The sequence below is a fragment of the Oryctolagus cuniculus genome, chromosome 3 (assembly GCF_051225735.1).
Source record: "Oryctolagus cuniculus isolate XC-2025 breed Fujian yellow rabbit chromosome 3, ASM5122573v1, whole genome shotgun sequence".
In the NCBI taxonomy this organism is placed as follows: domain Eukaryota; kingdom Metazoa; phylum Chordata; class Mammalia; order Lagomorpha; family Leporidae; genus Oryctolagus; species Oryctolagus cuniculus.
This window is the reverse complement of record NC_142869.1, coordinates 173,175,799-173,192,685: the sequence shown is the minus strand read 5'-3', so window position 1 is coordinate 173,192,685 and position 16,887 is coordinate 173,175,799. Positions and strand designations below refer to the sequence as shown.

The 16,887-nt window shown below is 41.8% G+C and overlaps 1 protein-coding gene across 12 annotated transcripts in view; it reads left to right on the top strand.

The window, feature by feature from the left end:
• Positions 1-16,887, top strand: part of DGKI (diacylglycerol kinase iota) — a 507,839-nt gene that overhangs the window by 278,294 nt on the left and 212,658 nt on the right. For all 12 annotated transcript variants that reach the window (XR_007920530.3, XM_051849035.3, XM_051849034.3 and 9 more), the window contains 2 exons: positions 11,852-11,965; positions 13,927-14,064. Coding sequence is in view for 11 of the 12 variants with exons in the window: in XM_051849035.3 (XP_051704995.3) it covers positions 11,852-11,965; positions 13,927-14,064 (252 nt within the window). In the remaining variant the exon portion in view is untranslated. The remainder of the gene's footprint in view (positions 1-11,851; positions 11,966-13,926; positions 14,065-16,887) is intronic.

Below are 16,887 nucleotides of genomic sequence, written 5' to 3'. Positions count from 1 at the left end.
GAAACTAAAACTCCTGCTATTGACAACTGTTAGCTTGCTTTAAAGATTACTAATTGGTCCTATTTGTATTCATTTTTGAAGAAAAGATAGAGTTGGGCTAAAATTTAATATCATGGATCTATTTTCCTTTATTTGTGATGTCTCACCTGTTTCCCCATTTGGCTTCTGTTTATTCTGATATATTTAGCAGAGTGAGGAATTGAGATTCATGACATTTAGATTGTGTTGACCAGTGTGCTTTTCTTCTTGTTTCAATTTTATTTCACAGGATCTAGGATTATATATTGAATTATTTTTTCTTAATTTCTCTAATTAGAATATTTTATTAAAAGTGGCAATGCAATCTCTTATAGCACATAAGTGATACAGTATCGAATACACGTCCAGTGGTAATAGTTGTGACTGGAATGAGGTAGAACAATTTCTTTGGTCCCTCAAGATACTCAGCTAAAAAAAATAACATTTTTTCAGTGTGGAAAATGCTCAGTTGAGTGTTTAGCATTCTTCAAAATTCACAATACAACAGTTAGCTTATAAATTCATTGTTTAAGTCTTATAGCAAAGAAGGTAAACCTATTTAATTTTGTTTAACCTAGAGTTTTCCAAAAAGCATTTGGCATGAAAATTTTCTCCCATAATACCAATTAAACTTCAATTGTTTATAGTGTTCTAGGGTCACACATGAGGGACCTGCTATGTAGAGGCAAGAAGGGTGTGGTTATCTTTCCTCCCCATTGTGAGAGTCCCAGCAGACACTGATATAACAAAAAGGAGGCTGACCAGAGAAAAGTACAATGTATTTGTTAAGCACAGTTTCATGTGACACGGGGCCTTCAGAGTGAGGATTCAAAGACTCCAGGAAAATGGTTTGTGTGCTTAGGTTTTTTTTTTTTTTAAAGTTTTATTTATTTGAGAGGTAGAGTTACAGACAGTGAGAGGGAGAGACAGAGAGACAGGTCTTCCTTCTGTTGGTTCACTCCCCAAATGGCCACTATGGCCAGGGCTGTGCCGATCCGAAGTCAGGGGCCAGGAGCTTCTTCCTGATCTCCTATGTGGGTGCAGGGGCCCAAGGACTTGGGCCATCTTCTACTGCTTTCCCAGGCCACAGCAGAGAGCTGGATCAGAAGAGCAGCTCGAACTAGAACCAGCGCCAATATGGGATGCGGGTGCTGCAGGCAGAGGGTTAACCTACTGTGCCATGGCACCAGCCCCTGTGTGCTTAGGTTTGATGAGGGATTGACGGCCATGTAGAAACGTAGATGTATAAAAAGCATGTGGACTAACACTGATAGACTGAAGGAAACCAGCAGGGGTAGGCTGTTCAGATTCTTGGTGCCCCTCTGTGTAGTATTTCTTCCTCCATGATGTAGGGCAGGACCTTCTGGAATGAGGGTCTTGTGATTTGTATCAGACAAGGTAGGTCAGGAAATTGCTTTATGGACCTGGTAGAAGTTTTGGTAATAATTCTAGCTTTAGGACTGGTTTTGGGGAAAAATAAGGCAATCTGGCTTCCATGACTCACCTGGGAACACAGGAGTTCTGGTTCCTATGATTCACTTTGGGGGAGTGTAAGAGGCAGGAGAAGGTCAAAGAGAAACTTCACATCTGAGCCCCTTCCAAATGTTCTTTAAAGTACCCTCCTTGTCAAGTGCCACAGTTTGAAGCACCGTTTTCTGAGTCCCGATACTGTGTACATTTCCCAACTTCTTTATTAAGAAATTACACCTAAAACAAACCCTCTGGGGGTAGAGGTACTTACTGTGTTCTTCCTGGCTCAACTTCACTGTGGCTCTTGACTAGCATCATCTTCCTTATTTTATAAATCTGCTTGCCTTCCCATATAACTTCACACCCCATTCACACCTCTTCTCTGATTCTCAGTAGCAGTCAAAGCAGGATATGCCTGTCATCTTGACTTCCTGGTTTGTCTTAACAATGCCACATCAGTACCCAGTTTATTCATCATTGAGTGCTGCAACACCCCAAACTCCCCATCTCCACGGAGTATCCCGTTGCTCCTCTCCTTCTCTTCCTCGTTCTGCCTCCTTTCGTCTCTCTTTTCTCTCCTCAGCAGATATGTGTAGGTAACACTCTGCCATGTTTTGTGCTTTTGAGACGTCCTCCATGTGACTCACAAACACACTAGTTGGTTACACTTTAGACTCCCGGAGTCACTTGCAACAGAATCCCTAAGATAACAGTAGATAATGTACTTGAGAGTTGGAGCGTACTTCTAAACTATTTATTATTGCCAGTTGTAACATCTGCCATCTAATCACTCAGAATCAAAATTTGGATTATCTTGTCCCTTATGTAAACCTTGGTTATATTTTACCTTGCTAAAATAAGGTGTGAAAAACATTGGGGCTTATGAAATGTTTATCATTGTTGTGGTTAACATTTTGTTTTATTAGTTTAGAATGAAACTTTAAATTTTGAGTGGAGATGGAATTTCTATAAAGAAGCACCCTGATTTATCCATGAAGAAAAACTGCTGGGACTGGCGCCGTGGCTCACTTGGTTAATCCTCCGCCTGCAGTGCTGGCATCCCATGTGGGCGCTGGGTTCTAGTCCCGGCTGCTCCTCTTCCAGTCCAGCTCTCTGCTGTGGCCCGGGAGGGCAGTGGAGGATGAACCAAGTGTTTGGGCCTCTGTATCCACATGGAGACCAGGAGGAAGCACTTGGCTCCTGGCTTCGGATCAGCGCAGCGCTGGCTGTAGAGGCCACTTGGGGAGTGAACCAGAGGAAGGAAGACCTTTCTCCCTGTCTCTCTCATGGTCTATAACTCTACCTGTCAAATAAATTTTAAAAAAAAGGAAAAAGAAAAAGAAAAACTGCTGAATTTTGGCAATGGAGTATAATTCTCAAGAGTGTCAGGTATATATTTGACATAAGGTATTCAGCCCTTAGTGAGCTTACCTAGCACTGTAGAAGCTGTCAGAATTCTGCTGGTTTAGTGACAAGGCTCAAAGAGGAATCAGAAATGGAATATTCTTCATGGTGGATTTGTTAATTCTTAACCATTTTGTGTAAGCATACAAAATATTATTTAACATATAGAAAGTTTTGCATTATGTTGGAAAAAAAGTTCTTGGGCTTTACTTGCATGTCATTAACCAGTGTAAGAACGCAGAGTGATACATCTCCTAATAATTTTATTGGAGGTGGAGATGGAGGTGGATGATGTGGACCTGCCACTATTTTGTGACCTTGGCTGTTTCCTTAACCTCTTTGAGACTTTATAAATCTGCAAAGGGATACATGTGGATCTGTTAGGTTCTTTACAGCTACGCTATTATAATAGTATAGACCATTGCTCTTTAAAGAACTATAATATAAGCTGTGTTTATAAATTTTTTTAAAAATTTTATTTTTATTTATTTGACAGGTAGAGATGTAGACAGTGAGAGAGAGAGACAGGGAGAAAGGTCTTCCTTGCGTTGGTTCACTCCCCAAATGGCCACTACGGCTGGCGCTGTGCTGATCCAAAGCCAGGAGCCTGGTGCTTCTTCCTGGTCTCCCATGCGGGTGCTGGGGCCCATGTACCTGGGCCATCCTCCACTGCACTCCCGGGCCACAGCAGAGAGCTGCCTGGAAGAGGAGTAGCCAGGACTAGAACCGGGCGCTACGTGGGATGCCGGCGCTGCAGGTGGAGGATTAACCAAGTGAGCCACAGCGCTGACCCCCTATAATTAAATTTTCTAGAAGTCATTTTAAAAAAGGAAAGTAAAGTTTTTCAGGTGAAACAGATTCCCAAAATGTTATCATTTCAACATCTAATCTATAAAAATTACCAGTGACATATTTTATGTTTTATTTTTACAGTCTTCAAAATCCAGCATGTATTTTACACTTGCAGCATGTCCGTTTTGGGTCAGCCACATGTGAGAGCTTGGTCACCATGTGTGGCCAACGATTGCTGCATTGGACTGTGCACATGTAGTCATTTTGTAACTGGTTTGCATAATTCAGAGGTTGTCATATGGCTACAGGCATCAGATATCCAGGTCCTATCTTTGATAATTTTTTTGAATTTTTATTTATGGGGGCCAGCGTTTGGCTAGTACATTAAGCCTCTGCCTGCAGTGGCGGCGTCCAATATGGGTGCTGGTTCAAGTCCTGACTGATCTACTTCTGATCCAGCTCTGTGCTAAAGAAAAGCAGCAGAAGATGGCCCAAGTCCTTGGGCCCCTGCACCCACATGGGAGACTTGGAAGAAGCTCTTGGCTCCTGGCTTCAGATCAGCCCAGCTCTGGCTATTGTAGCCATTTGGGGAGCGAATCAGCAGACAGAAGACCTCTCTTTCTGACTTTCCCTCTCTCTAACACTGCCTTTCAAATAAACAAATAATGCTTTTTATAAATAAATATAATAAATATGCCTTTCAAATAAGTAAATTTCAATTAAATAAATAAATATTTTTAAAAAAAAGATTTATTTGTTTGATAGGCAGAGGTACAGACAGAGAGAGGGGAGAGACAAAGAGAGAACCTGCATCCACTAGTTCACTCTCCAAATGACTGCAATAGCTGAGGCTGGGCCAGGCCAAAGCTGGAGACCTGGAACTCTATGCAGATCTTTTCCATGGGCACAGGGGCCCATGCACCTAGGCCACCATCCCCTGCGTTCCCGGGTGCATTAGCAAGGAGCTGGACTGGAAGCAGAGCAGCCAGGACTGAAACCGGGGCAGATATGGGATGGCAACATTGGAGACAGCAGCTTTACCCACTGTGCCACAATACTGCTGCTCCCCTTCTCCACATCTTTAATCTTTAGACTGCAATAAAAGTTAGCCAATACAAGGATGATCTCAAAGCTTCATGTTTACAAGCTGTAAATAATCACTACTGGGGCTTGTGGTCGTTGGCATTGTCTCCCTTCCTGGGACTCCTCTACCTCTTGAGCACCACAGGACTGCCTCCTGCTCCAGGATTGAAGAGCATTGAACTGAGACTCTGGATACACACACACTCTCGTGATGGCTCCTTGCGGTGTAGCCATGAGTCCTTCCTACCCGGCTCCTGACTCTGATGCGGGCTGGATCTGCAAGCTTACTTTTAACTTCTCAAAAGCTGGGACTGAAATGGGCGTTAGCCATCTATTTCATGTTGCTTTGTTTTTCAGATGAGGAGGTATTGTAGGTGGTAGCCAGCCCGTGTCCTGACTTACACAGCCAAACCTGGGAAGAAATCATTATTTTCCTTTTATTGGCAGGGAAAAGCAGATCATTCTAAGCCACATTCTTCCCGTGGTTTTAACTTACCTCTCTCCCAGCCTCTTTCACAAGCAAGCACATGGCACACCCTCAGTGTGAAAGAACACATAGCCTGAATCTACACTCATTCCCAAAAAAAGCTCATACCCCTTGACTTTCATCTCGATTTATTCTGGGCTAATCTTAAACATACTTTTAACCTTGTAAACTACTAACTGCAAGTACAAGTTAAAATATCAGAAGGAAGGACGCGTATGCACAAGTTAAAAGGGGTCACCCCACCCTCCAGTGCTGGGTCCTTGTGCTCTCCTCTCTCTGTGTGACCGTCCCCTGCTTCTCTGCTGCCAATGCTGGAGGCAGTGCACGTGCGACTGTTCTGTGAGAAGAAAGTGTCAGTTCACTGTCTGCACCCCTCAGTCACCTTGAAAGTTGGTGCACCGCAGACTGAAAATATTGTTCCGAATGTGCTTGGAAAGCATGCAGTGGCAGCAGTAGTGGGGAACAGACAGGTGGTGGCAGCATTGGCCTGCTGCTGGGGAAACGAGGCAGGGGCCTGCCTCGCACAATCTGTCCTGCTTTCCCTAATGAAGGCAGGACAGAGCGCTGCAGGCTGGAAATGATTTGTCCCCATCAGGCTGATGTTCTTAGCTGTCTGAAATGCTGTGTGTTGCAGTTAATCACATAATGTAAGTTAGAGGGTGCTGGGGAGCGGTGGCGAAGTTAGGATAGAACAAACGCCTGCAAACACAGCCCCTGTTCATGAACCTGCAGGGTGTGGTCCCGACTTCAGGCAGGAAGAGGTTTATAATTATTCTGAAGGTAGAACTTCCAATGACAGCTTCATGTCCTTAGATAGTTCTTACACAGTTGGCTTCTATATCTCCTGCTATTGTAGATGGATTTGTGTCTATTCTCTCTTTCTCTCTCTCTCTTCTTTCTTTCTTTTTTTTTTTTTTGTTACCCCTTCCTGCTGCTGGATGGTTTGACTTTTACTGTTCATGAAAGCCTAAAAATAAAGTCTTCTTGATTTGATGTCATCCAAAACTGATATTGATTTACAAACTTAGGACTCTACTTTTCTTTCTTTTCTTTAAGTGGATAAGTTCCTGAAGTGAGAGCAGAGGAAGAAAAGGTGAAATCACAGTAACTAATGTTAACTTAGCATTTCCTGTTTGTCAGGCACACGCTGAACAATGTCCACACGTTATTTAATTGATAAAATAACCCTGAAAGGCAGGCACTATTTTTTAAAAAGATTTATTTTATTTATTTGAAAGACAGAGTTACAGAGAGAGGTAGAACCAGAGAGAGAGGCCTTCCATTCTGCTCTTCCATTCACTCCCCAAATGACCACTACGGCCAGAGCTGAGCTGATCCAAAGACAGGAGCCAGGAGCTTCTTCTGGGTCTCCCATGCAGGTACAGGGGCCCAAGGACTTGGGCCATCTTCTACTGCTTTCCCAGGCCATAGCAGAGAGCTGGATCGGAAGAGGAGCAGCCAGGTCTTGAACTGGCGCCCGTTTGGGATGCTGGTGCTGCAGGCTGGGGCTTTAACCTGCTGCACCACAGCGCTGGCCCAGGCAGGCACTATCATTATTCCTACTTTATAGATGGGGGGCATTTTGAGAGATTCAGAGACTCAGTAAGGTCACCCAGTCAGGATGCAATGCAGCTGTGATTCAAACACAGCTAGGCTGACCCCGGTCCCGCTCCCTGCATTTCTGCAGTATGCTGTGTTCTGAAGAAGTTGGTGGGTGGGTAGCAATGATGTCACTGTTGGAAAAGGAAACTATTCGGGATTGTGTCCAGGAAAGATGCAGATCCACCCCAACAAAAGAATTGCTAGCTTCACATTGGTTGTTTTAGAAAGATGTTTGAGACCAGAAAAAAAAATCTATGCTGTGGATGACAAGCATTTGATGGCATTTCATGAAATGATAAAATCTAAGATTATCTGCTTGAGTTCAAGGGACAATTAAATATTCGATTAGTTGACTACTGAACAAAAAGAAATAGAATGTTTTTATCCTTTTTTAAAGCAAACCAATTGGTAAGAAAGGAAACACTTTTACATTCGAATCAAGAATACTTTTTCCTTCTCTGGATAGGCTATTCTAAGAGGAGAGGAAATGGTAGGAGATGCAAAGGCCCTGAGGAATCACGTTATTCGGTGGAACTATAACACAGTGTTAGGGGAACTCTTGACAGCCTCTCTAAGAAGATAAATAAGGGAACATTAGAAGACACATCAGTTCATGGAAGTTATGGGACGCTTATTTCAAAGTTGTCTGGAATTTACTTGCATTTCATGGGCAATGAATTAATCCCCCAACATTTCCATCACTTTTTAAATTTTTTTTAATTATTTATTTGACAGGTAGAGTTATAGACAATGAGAGAGAGAGACCGAGAGAAAGATCTTCCTTCCGTTGGTTCACTCCCCAATGGCCGCCATGGCTGGCGCTGTGCCGATCAGAAGCCAGGAGCCAGGTGCCTCCTCCTGGTCTCCCATGCGGGTGCAGGGGCCCAAGAACTTGGGCCATCCTCCACTGCCCTCCTGGGCCACAGCAGAGAGCTGGACTGGAAGAGGAGCAGCCGGGACTAGAACCGGCACCATACGGGATGCCGGCACCGTGGAGGATTAACCTAGTGCGCCACGGCGCCGGCCCCCATCATTTTAGTATTAGCATTCCTCATTTGATTTAGAATATCTCTTTGCAGGGTCATCAGAGGGAGTTTTGTTTGTTTGACTTGTACTTTTCTCTCTGTCACTTCACATCCTCTCTCTCATAGTTTTGAATTGTTTCTAGGACTTTCAGACTACAGAGGTTTTTCTGGAGATGACCAAGGTACCCATGTTGGGTATGTCATAAGTGTATCAGTCAACTCAAGGGTATTTGTCAGCTCCTAGGAAGCTGGACAAAGCTCTTCCCAGAGTGAGGTGTACTGGGCTTCTTGCAGACACAGATTTCATATTTTTTCACATCCTGCCTTTCCTCTGTTTTCTCAGTGCATCCTCCTGTCAGAAAGAGTGTATTTTATGCCCCAGTATCACGTGGGTAGCAGACTCTAAGCCAGAAGCCATTCTGATCCAAGCCTTTACTCTAGCTTTACCATTGTGTGCTTTGTTTTTGGCCCGTGAAAACACGTCTTTTATTCTCCTCCCCCATCATTACTGTGTCTAGAATGCAGTGGATGTTCAAAGTGTAAATCCAGGGGTGGATATTTGGCATAGTAGGTTAAAATGTCTCTTAGGATGCTTGCATACTGTATCAAAGTACCTGGGTTTGTGTTTCAGACCCATTCTGAATTCGAGTTTCCTGATAACACACACCCTCAGAGTCAGCAGTGATGACTCCTTTTTGAGTTCCTGGGACCTGGGAGATGCGGATTGAGTTCTAACCCAGCCCTGGCCATTGGGGGTTCTGTAGGGGAGGATAAACTAGTGGATAGGAGATACTGTCTTTTTTTGTCTCTCTACCTTTCAAATAAATAAACACATACATTTTTTAGAAAAGATTGTAACTCATAGCATTATCTTGTCCAATAGAAGAGAGACATATTTCAATTGTCAGAAGAAAAAATTCTAATTTAAGTCCACCTGAAAGCAAATTGGGTGACTTTTGAGTATAAATCATAGAGAGGCAATTGCAGAAACTTTGCTCAGAAGTTTCGAAGAGAAGGCTTTTTTCTCCTCTTGGTGGAATCCTGAATTGGATTTCCACTGAATTATATTGAATGATTGAGAGTCTGGTTCTACTCAGACTGTTTACATCTGCAGCATTGATCCCTGGTATTGACTATTATGAGTTTTTATGTCCTTTTCAATGACCTTTAGACTCCTTTCTTGTAGTTTGTTAGAGCTACTTACTTTCCGCATGTTTGCCTCATGCTTTTAGCAGTGGGGGAACAATGTCTAGTACAGTCATCAAAACTAATTTAGCATCTGGCATTTCTGTTTTTTCTTCAAAAGCAAGCTTTGTCAGAAATCTAAAAGAAGAGCTAGAAGCTCTGGGTCAAAATCTAAGGATTTATCTAGCAGTAAATTGTCCAGTTTGGAGACTGCATAGACTTTTTGTCATTTTTATAGACCTGAACTTTTAGTATACCACATTGGGTGAGCATTGTGGTGTTCCTTCTCAGAAGTCAAAGAACTTTAGACTTTAATGGTGGACAGGCAAGTTTTACATCCTGGGAAGTAATCATTGTGGAGGAGCAACAATTTGCCATGGAAGTCAAGAGAACTGAGACTACCCTGACTCCATCATTTCCAATACTTAGTTTTGAGAAATTACATGATGTCTCTGGACCTTAGTTAATGAATCCAAACATTAACTGCATTTGATTACTCGATTTCTATTGGTTCTCTAGCTTCAAATTTTCCAATGTCACATGTCATTGGCTCTAAGACAAGTCAGTCCATACCCAGGACTGGGTTTAGTCTTTATTCAAAATTTCACTACACTATGGTAGTTAAGAGCTTCACACTGGTGTTAGGTATTCCTAATACTAAATGCCAGCTTTATTACATAAATACTGTGATAGTAAGAGGTCACTTGACCTTCTAATCTCAGTTTCTTTAACAATAAAATGGAAATGGAAATTTTAGAGTTCTAAAAATATGTAGAGGGTCTTGAAGTTCAATAAGAAAATTTGTTACAGGACTTGGATCAGGAATTATACATAGAAAGCAATCACTACAGTAATCCACTCACTCCCAATCTATGGTTTCACTTTCCAAAGTTGCAGTTTGCTACAGTCAACTGTGGGCTGAAATAGTAAATGGAAAATTCTAGAAACAAACAGTTCAAATTTTTAAGTGACTTTTATCACAGTATATTGTTATAATTGATCTATTTTATTATTAGTCATTATTATTAGTGTCTGTATTTTATAGATTAAGCCTTATCATAGATATGTATATACAAGAAAAATATGGTATATGTAGTTTAGTGCCATCTGCAATTTCAGGAATTCACTGCGAATTTTGGAGTGTGTTTCTGGAGGACTAATTGGACCTACTATACTTGTACATCAATGTTTTCGTTATTGTAAACTTGAGAGCAGCCGTTCTGCCTTACCTATCTTATCCTGGCATATTTTTTAAAGTTTTTCTTACTTATTTGAAAAGCAGAGTAACAGAGGGGGGTGGGGAGAGAGGGAGAGGGAGAGAGAAAGAGAGAGACAGAGACAGAGACAGAGAGACTGAGTCTCCCCAAATGGCCGCAATGGCTAGGGCTGGACCACACCAAAGCTATGAGCCAGGGGCTTCTTCCAAGTCTCTCATATTAGTGCAGGGGCCCTAGCACTTTGGCTGTCTTCTGCTGCTTTTCCCAGGCATTAACAGGGAGCTTGATCAGAGGCAGAGCAGTTGAGACTCCAACTGGCGCCCCATGGGATACCAGTGTTGTACGCAATGCCTTTACCTGCTATGCCACAAAGGCAGCCCTAGCCTATCTCATCTGTCTCCTTATTTTTATTGCTTAGTTCTGGTTTTATATATAGTTAAAGTGCTATTCCCAAAGACATGACTTGCATATAAATATAAAACAAATACATGCCAAAAATTTATATAGCTCTTTAATAAGAGAACCAGCAAGATGATAAAGCTGATTTATGAAAGAACAAGAGAACAGAAATTAAGTAGTTCATACACAAATAATTTTTCTAAACTTGAGTCAAATTTGGTTAATATCCTGAAGGGAAGCAAAACCATAACCTTTAAAGTAATCTTCCTTTCTTCACATTTGTGTCACTTCCAGACTGAAATCTATGTTAACCTGCAGTACTAAAGTTCTAGGTGACCATGTGAAGCACTGTTTAGTATAACATTGTAGAGATATGCATTTCTTTTTGCTATGTCCAAGTTTTAGGTAATTATTTTAAGTAATTGTAGTAAGACTAAACCCAAAGTATTACTTATGTTAGAAAAAGATTAAGCAGGAATATGATTCTAGTATATAGGTACTTATTTTCTACCTAAACATATAATAGATACTGGACCATCCATAATTATGTTTTCATGATATTTCATTAAAGAGACTACAGGCATATTTGGAAAAGCCCTACTAATTTTCAAGATGATAGTATGGAGGGTAACCAGTTAATGAGTGCTGTCATGGACCATGAGCCATGGTAGGGCCTCCTGTACATCTTAGTTTAATTGTAACAATCCCATGAGGTAAGTATTGTACACATTTTGAAAATCATATGAGCTAAGCTCCGGGAAGCTAAATAATTCAGTCAAGGTTATGTAGTCAATATGAGCCAGAATTGAAATCCAGTCTCATTATGAGTCCTATCTCACTCCTCTTCCCTGTTACATTGCCTCCCTAAATCTTAAACTCTCCTAACTTAGAGTACATCTGTAGTTACACTCTCATGGATGAATGAGTCCAGCGTCCTGCTCATATGATGGAGCGTACACAAAACGGTCCTTTTCCATTTAAGAGGTTTACCATTTAGAAACTGCCTGAGGTAGTGGCCTTTCAGTTCCTTATCTCCTGGGCTAAGACATGGATGTTCTAGAGAAAAAGAGCACAATTCTGTATTGCTCTCAAGCCTCCTCCTCTCAAGTTGTTTTCTGTGTAACTTATTTAGCTTCTTCTCTCTCTTCTGGCCCCCGATGTTTCTGCAGGTGGGCTGGATCCTTTCTATCCTGGATGAGCTGCAGCTGAGTCCTCAGCCGCCTGTGGGAGTCCTCCCTCTGGGGACAGGGAATGACCTGGCTCGAACTCTCAACTGGGGAGGGGTAAGAACTGCCCACAGAGGCTGCCTGCTGTCGATTGATGACTAGGAGCCCAGATCCGTAGACATGCTCACACAGGGGAAGGATGCTGCTGTTACCCAGGGAACACGTTTGAGCTGGGAATCAAGCGCCAGTAAACTTTGATTCAGCTTCTTCAGTTTAAAATTATGGTCAGCCAGAGGGGAAGGGCGAGTATAGTGTGAGAAAAATATGGTGGTTAGTAGCAGACCCAGGGCCTTTGGAAGGCTCCACCAAAGCAGAGTGATTGGGTAGGCCACAAGTTTCATGTTCAACAGTCGTGCAGACTTGAGTGAATCCCGACAGTCAGCTCTGACCAGAAGAGCAAATCTGGTTCAGATTTACAATCGTTACTTTAGGAGAACTGCGACTTTTTTGAACATTGGGTTTTTCTTTCTTATGTTTTTTATTTAAAGATTTGTTTTATTTATTTGAAAAAGTTACAGAGAGGGAGACACACACACAAACACACACACACACAGAGATTGATTGGTTTATCTTGCATCTCCTGGTTCATTGCCCAAGTGGCTGAAATGGCCAGGGCTGGGCCAGGCCACAGCCAGGTACCTGGAACTCTGTCTGGTCTCCCATGTAGGTTCAGGGGTCTGAGCATCTTCTGCTGCTTTCCCAGGCACATTGTGAGGGAGCTGGACCAGAAGTAGAACACATGGGATGACAGCATCATAGGTGGGGACTTAGCCTGCTATGCCATAATGTAGGCCCCAGCATTGGGTTTTTCTGATGGCTTTGGCTAACCAGTTGTCCAACTGTCCTTTCTACTATACAGTCAACATCAGTGTGGGGGAGTAGTTATCCTATCACTAACCAGCATGCATGTCTGTATTTATTTATTTAATAGTGCTTAGAGAGTAAGGAAGCAAAAGTTTTGTACATGAGTACAACCCATCAACTTTTATTCTGCTCCTCTGAGACAGTTGCCTGAGGTGGGTTCTCTCTCATAGGAAAATTATCTTCAAGTATCTAGCAGATGTTAGTCTAGCCTTTGGGTTGAATCAGCCTTCTATAAGTGTTTGTTTTAGTAGGCATTGTATAAATAAATGCATACTTACACAAATATGTATTTAAAGATTAATTTATTATTTTGAAGACACAATGACAGAGAGAAGGAGAGGCAGAGAGAGATCCTCCGTTCACTGGCTCACTCCCCGAATGGCCAAGGTGGCTTTGGCTGGGCCAGGCTGGAGCCAAACGCCAGGAACTTCATCTGGGTCTCCCATGTGCGTGACAGAGGGCAAAGCTGCCTTTCCAGGCACATTAGCAGGAAACTGGATGGGAAACAGAGCAGCTGGGACTCCAACTGGCATTCCCACATGGGAGGCTTGACCCTCTGCACTGCAAAGCGGGGCCCAATCTCTATGTTTCCCATGGAACAGCTAAGGTCAGAAGTTAACTTCTTGCACCGAAATCAGTGACTTGACTATTCTTTATAGTCATGTTGTCAATAGGATCCTTAGGAGTACATAGCTTCCTAACAGAGCTCTTCTCCTTCAGGTCATGGGGGGATGGTATCTCATGACAAGGTCCAGACAAGTGGAATAGATTGAATGTTGTCAATCAAATCCCACCTTGATGCTTCCTCCCCTTTACATACCTGATTGTTCTGTATATTCTGCAGTTTCTTTATCAAGAGTCCTATTTTTCAACCCAATAAAAGCAGCCATCCAACTTGGCCTTCTATGCATACCAGTGACTATTGGTTCTTGGTGCCAGCAAACATTCCTCATCTCAAACCTGTGTCTATGTACCTTCTCTGTGAATATTCTTAAAGTCTAAGTATATTGGGAAAATAGTTTACTTTTCCAGCCTTGCTAATTACAAAATAACCAGAATGATAGGAGCAGGGGTCCTTTTTGCTAGAAGTATATTAGCTACACTGCTTTCTACTTTAGATAGCAATTTTTTTCTTCTTCTAACTCTGTTCTCAGGGATACACTGATGAACCTGTTTCTAAGATCCTATGCCAAGTAGAGGATGGGACAATTGTACAGCTAGATCGCTGGAACCTCCATGTGGAAAGAAACCCAGACTTGCCTCCGGAAGAACTGGAAGATGGCGTGTGTAAGGTTAGAGAGCCCTTTCCCCGACAGAAGGGACCCCAGGAACGTCTGCCAAGCCACAGGGAATCCATCTCCCGCTGCAGCGTCACATGCTGGTTCTTCCCCATGAGATGGCAGGATAGTGTCGAGTGGATGGCTGTTAGGGCTGGGAGGATAATATCACTCCTGTTGTCATCCCATGGACTGTAGAGACCTAGATTTCATGGCTGCTCACGGCGCTGAGGAAGCTGGTTGCTGTCTTCAGCCTCCACACTAAAAGGGTGTCTGTCCAGTGTTTCATCTTCATAGTTGAACGCAGACATCATTTAAGATGAAAACTTCATTTGTTTTGAAGCATTAAGCGTATGATCCTTAGTAGAGAAAGATCCTTCTGAGGTTTCTGGCTGATAATCAGATTTCCCTTGTGTTTAGGAGGTGGTAAGTAAGCTGATTTCATCATTTGCTTGGGACTTGAAGATACTTGAATAAATGTTTTGACTTAGTGTTTTCTTTCAGTGATTGAACTTTCCTTTCCACCCAAAACAAACCAAAGGACAGAGTTGTAAATATGCCACTATGGAAATTCAGTTGAACATGTGGTTCTAAATTCTGATTGCAATTGAAGATAAATTTGATAGTTTGCTGAGTAGCTTCTGCCATATTATTGTCACTTTTCTTCTATAATAGTTTTCTCAAACTTTTGTATGCATAAGGAACTCCCAGGCTGCTTGTTAAAATGCAGATTATCAGGCCCAGAACCTAGAAATTCTGAAAAAGTAAATGCAGGGTTGACACTCAGACTTTGAATACTGTTAAACAGCATCCCTGCCGTATATTGAACTGTCTTGAGGTCCAGATTTCATGAATGCTTCAATTTTAAAATAGATTAAACTCTGTATCATTTTAGACCAAACCAGTGCCCATTTATTCCTTAGTGCATGATCCTGACCAAATGTGTGAATGCTCAAGTTTCTTATTTGGATAGAAGAGGTAAAAGCACACCTTTTCTTCATATTTCTTTTAACCTAACTTTATCTTACCATTAATAAGATTTCTATTAGAAATCACAATTGCTTAGTTGCATTTGAGTTCATGATGTTACAGTGCTCTTTAACCAAGTATCCTCTTGGGATGTGAGACTTTTTACTGCTGTGTTTGACTTACAGAAATTGGATAGAAAACAAACAACGCAAGTAGAAAGAAGAGTACCATATGGAAATTTTAAGATCTTTTTCCTACTAAACTTTGGATGGTTAGGCCTGCAATAGAAACATATTTATTTCTCTTCCCAACAGTTTAAGAAATGGAAAGACTTCATGGTGCAGCCAGAGAACATCAATCCAGATAATTAAAGGGCTTTCAAAATGGATTTTTGAGATGTGAAAGGAAATTGGGGCAAGTTTTCCTGGAAAATGTGAATAACTTAAAAAGAGACTCAATTGGGATATTATTTAGGAGATGGTGACCAGATGTTCTCCTTAGCTATCAGTGGATGCTAAGGCATGGGTTAGAATTGTAGCCAAAAGAACATAAACGGTAGAGGAGAAGAACATATCTGTGCTTTTGGCAGAATCACCACCCCATGCTGTCATTACTAAAGACTGGTATTTTGTTAAGTGCAAGCACTGGACATTCTCAAACTTGAAGCCAGAATAGTGAGACGTGACTTTGGCATTGCTCTATGTGTTTAGTTTCTCTCCCTGTTCCTGCTTAGCTGAAACCGTTTCTAAGGGCTGACTTGGTCTCAGAATCATTACAGGTTCTGGCTCAGCCTAGCATGTGGGCTCATTCCTGGCTTCCACTAGGGACCAAGAAATCTAGTTTCTTTCTTTCCATATTAATATCTCTCTTGCTCTCTCATTTCATTTTTCTTTTAATGAGACAAAGTTCTCCATCTAATCGAAGAAGAAATACTGCAAGTCAAGGAGTATGTGAAACACAGTAATGAACTTGCTTTGAAATCATGAGGATTAAAAAGCAGTTTCATGTAGGAGAGAGATGTAGCTGAATTTAGGGGCATAAGCCTGATAATTGTGTGGATACATGAAACCTCTTTTTACTTTAATGTTTATTTTCCACTCTGAGTTGTAGAAAGGAAAGTGATAGAACAACTCTTTCCCTTCTAGCATTTTTCATATGATTTTCTTTAATTTTTAAAATATGAGATGAAGATAGAGATTGAGATAGATACAGAGACAGATATATATATATAAAAGAATATATATGTATATATGTATATGTGTATATACACACACACACAAACACACACACACACACACACACACACACACACATATATATATATATATGATAGATATGAGATAGAGACAGAGACAGAGAGAGAGAGAGATTCCATGTGGTGGTTCATTCCTTAACCGCTGCCTGGGCAGTTGAAGCCAGGAGCTGGGATCCCGGGTCGCTATCCAGATCTCCCTGGTGGGTGACAGGAACCCAGTCACCTGAGCCCCCCACGGTCTGTATTAACAGGAGCTGGGGTCAGTAAGTAGTAGGAGTGGGATATCAAACTCGGGCACTTAAAAGTGAGAAGCAGTATCCTACCAGTGGCTTAACCACTAGGCGAAATGCCTGCTCTTCATAAACTTTTGATTATGCTGTCACAGAACTGAGGCTTTCAGGTCACTCTAGTTTTTCAATTTTAATGTGCGTTTTAAAGCTGTGTAGTGTTTTATCTTTCAATGAGTCTGCAACTGTAATAGCCAGGGATCCAGAAGTCTCTGGGAGGGAAAGTTAAGGCTTGTGTGTATGTCTGTGTGGTTGTGTTTGTAGACTTTATGGTCATTTTGAAGATGTGAGGTTTCATAAATGAATTGGGAAGCTGAATAATATTTA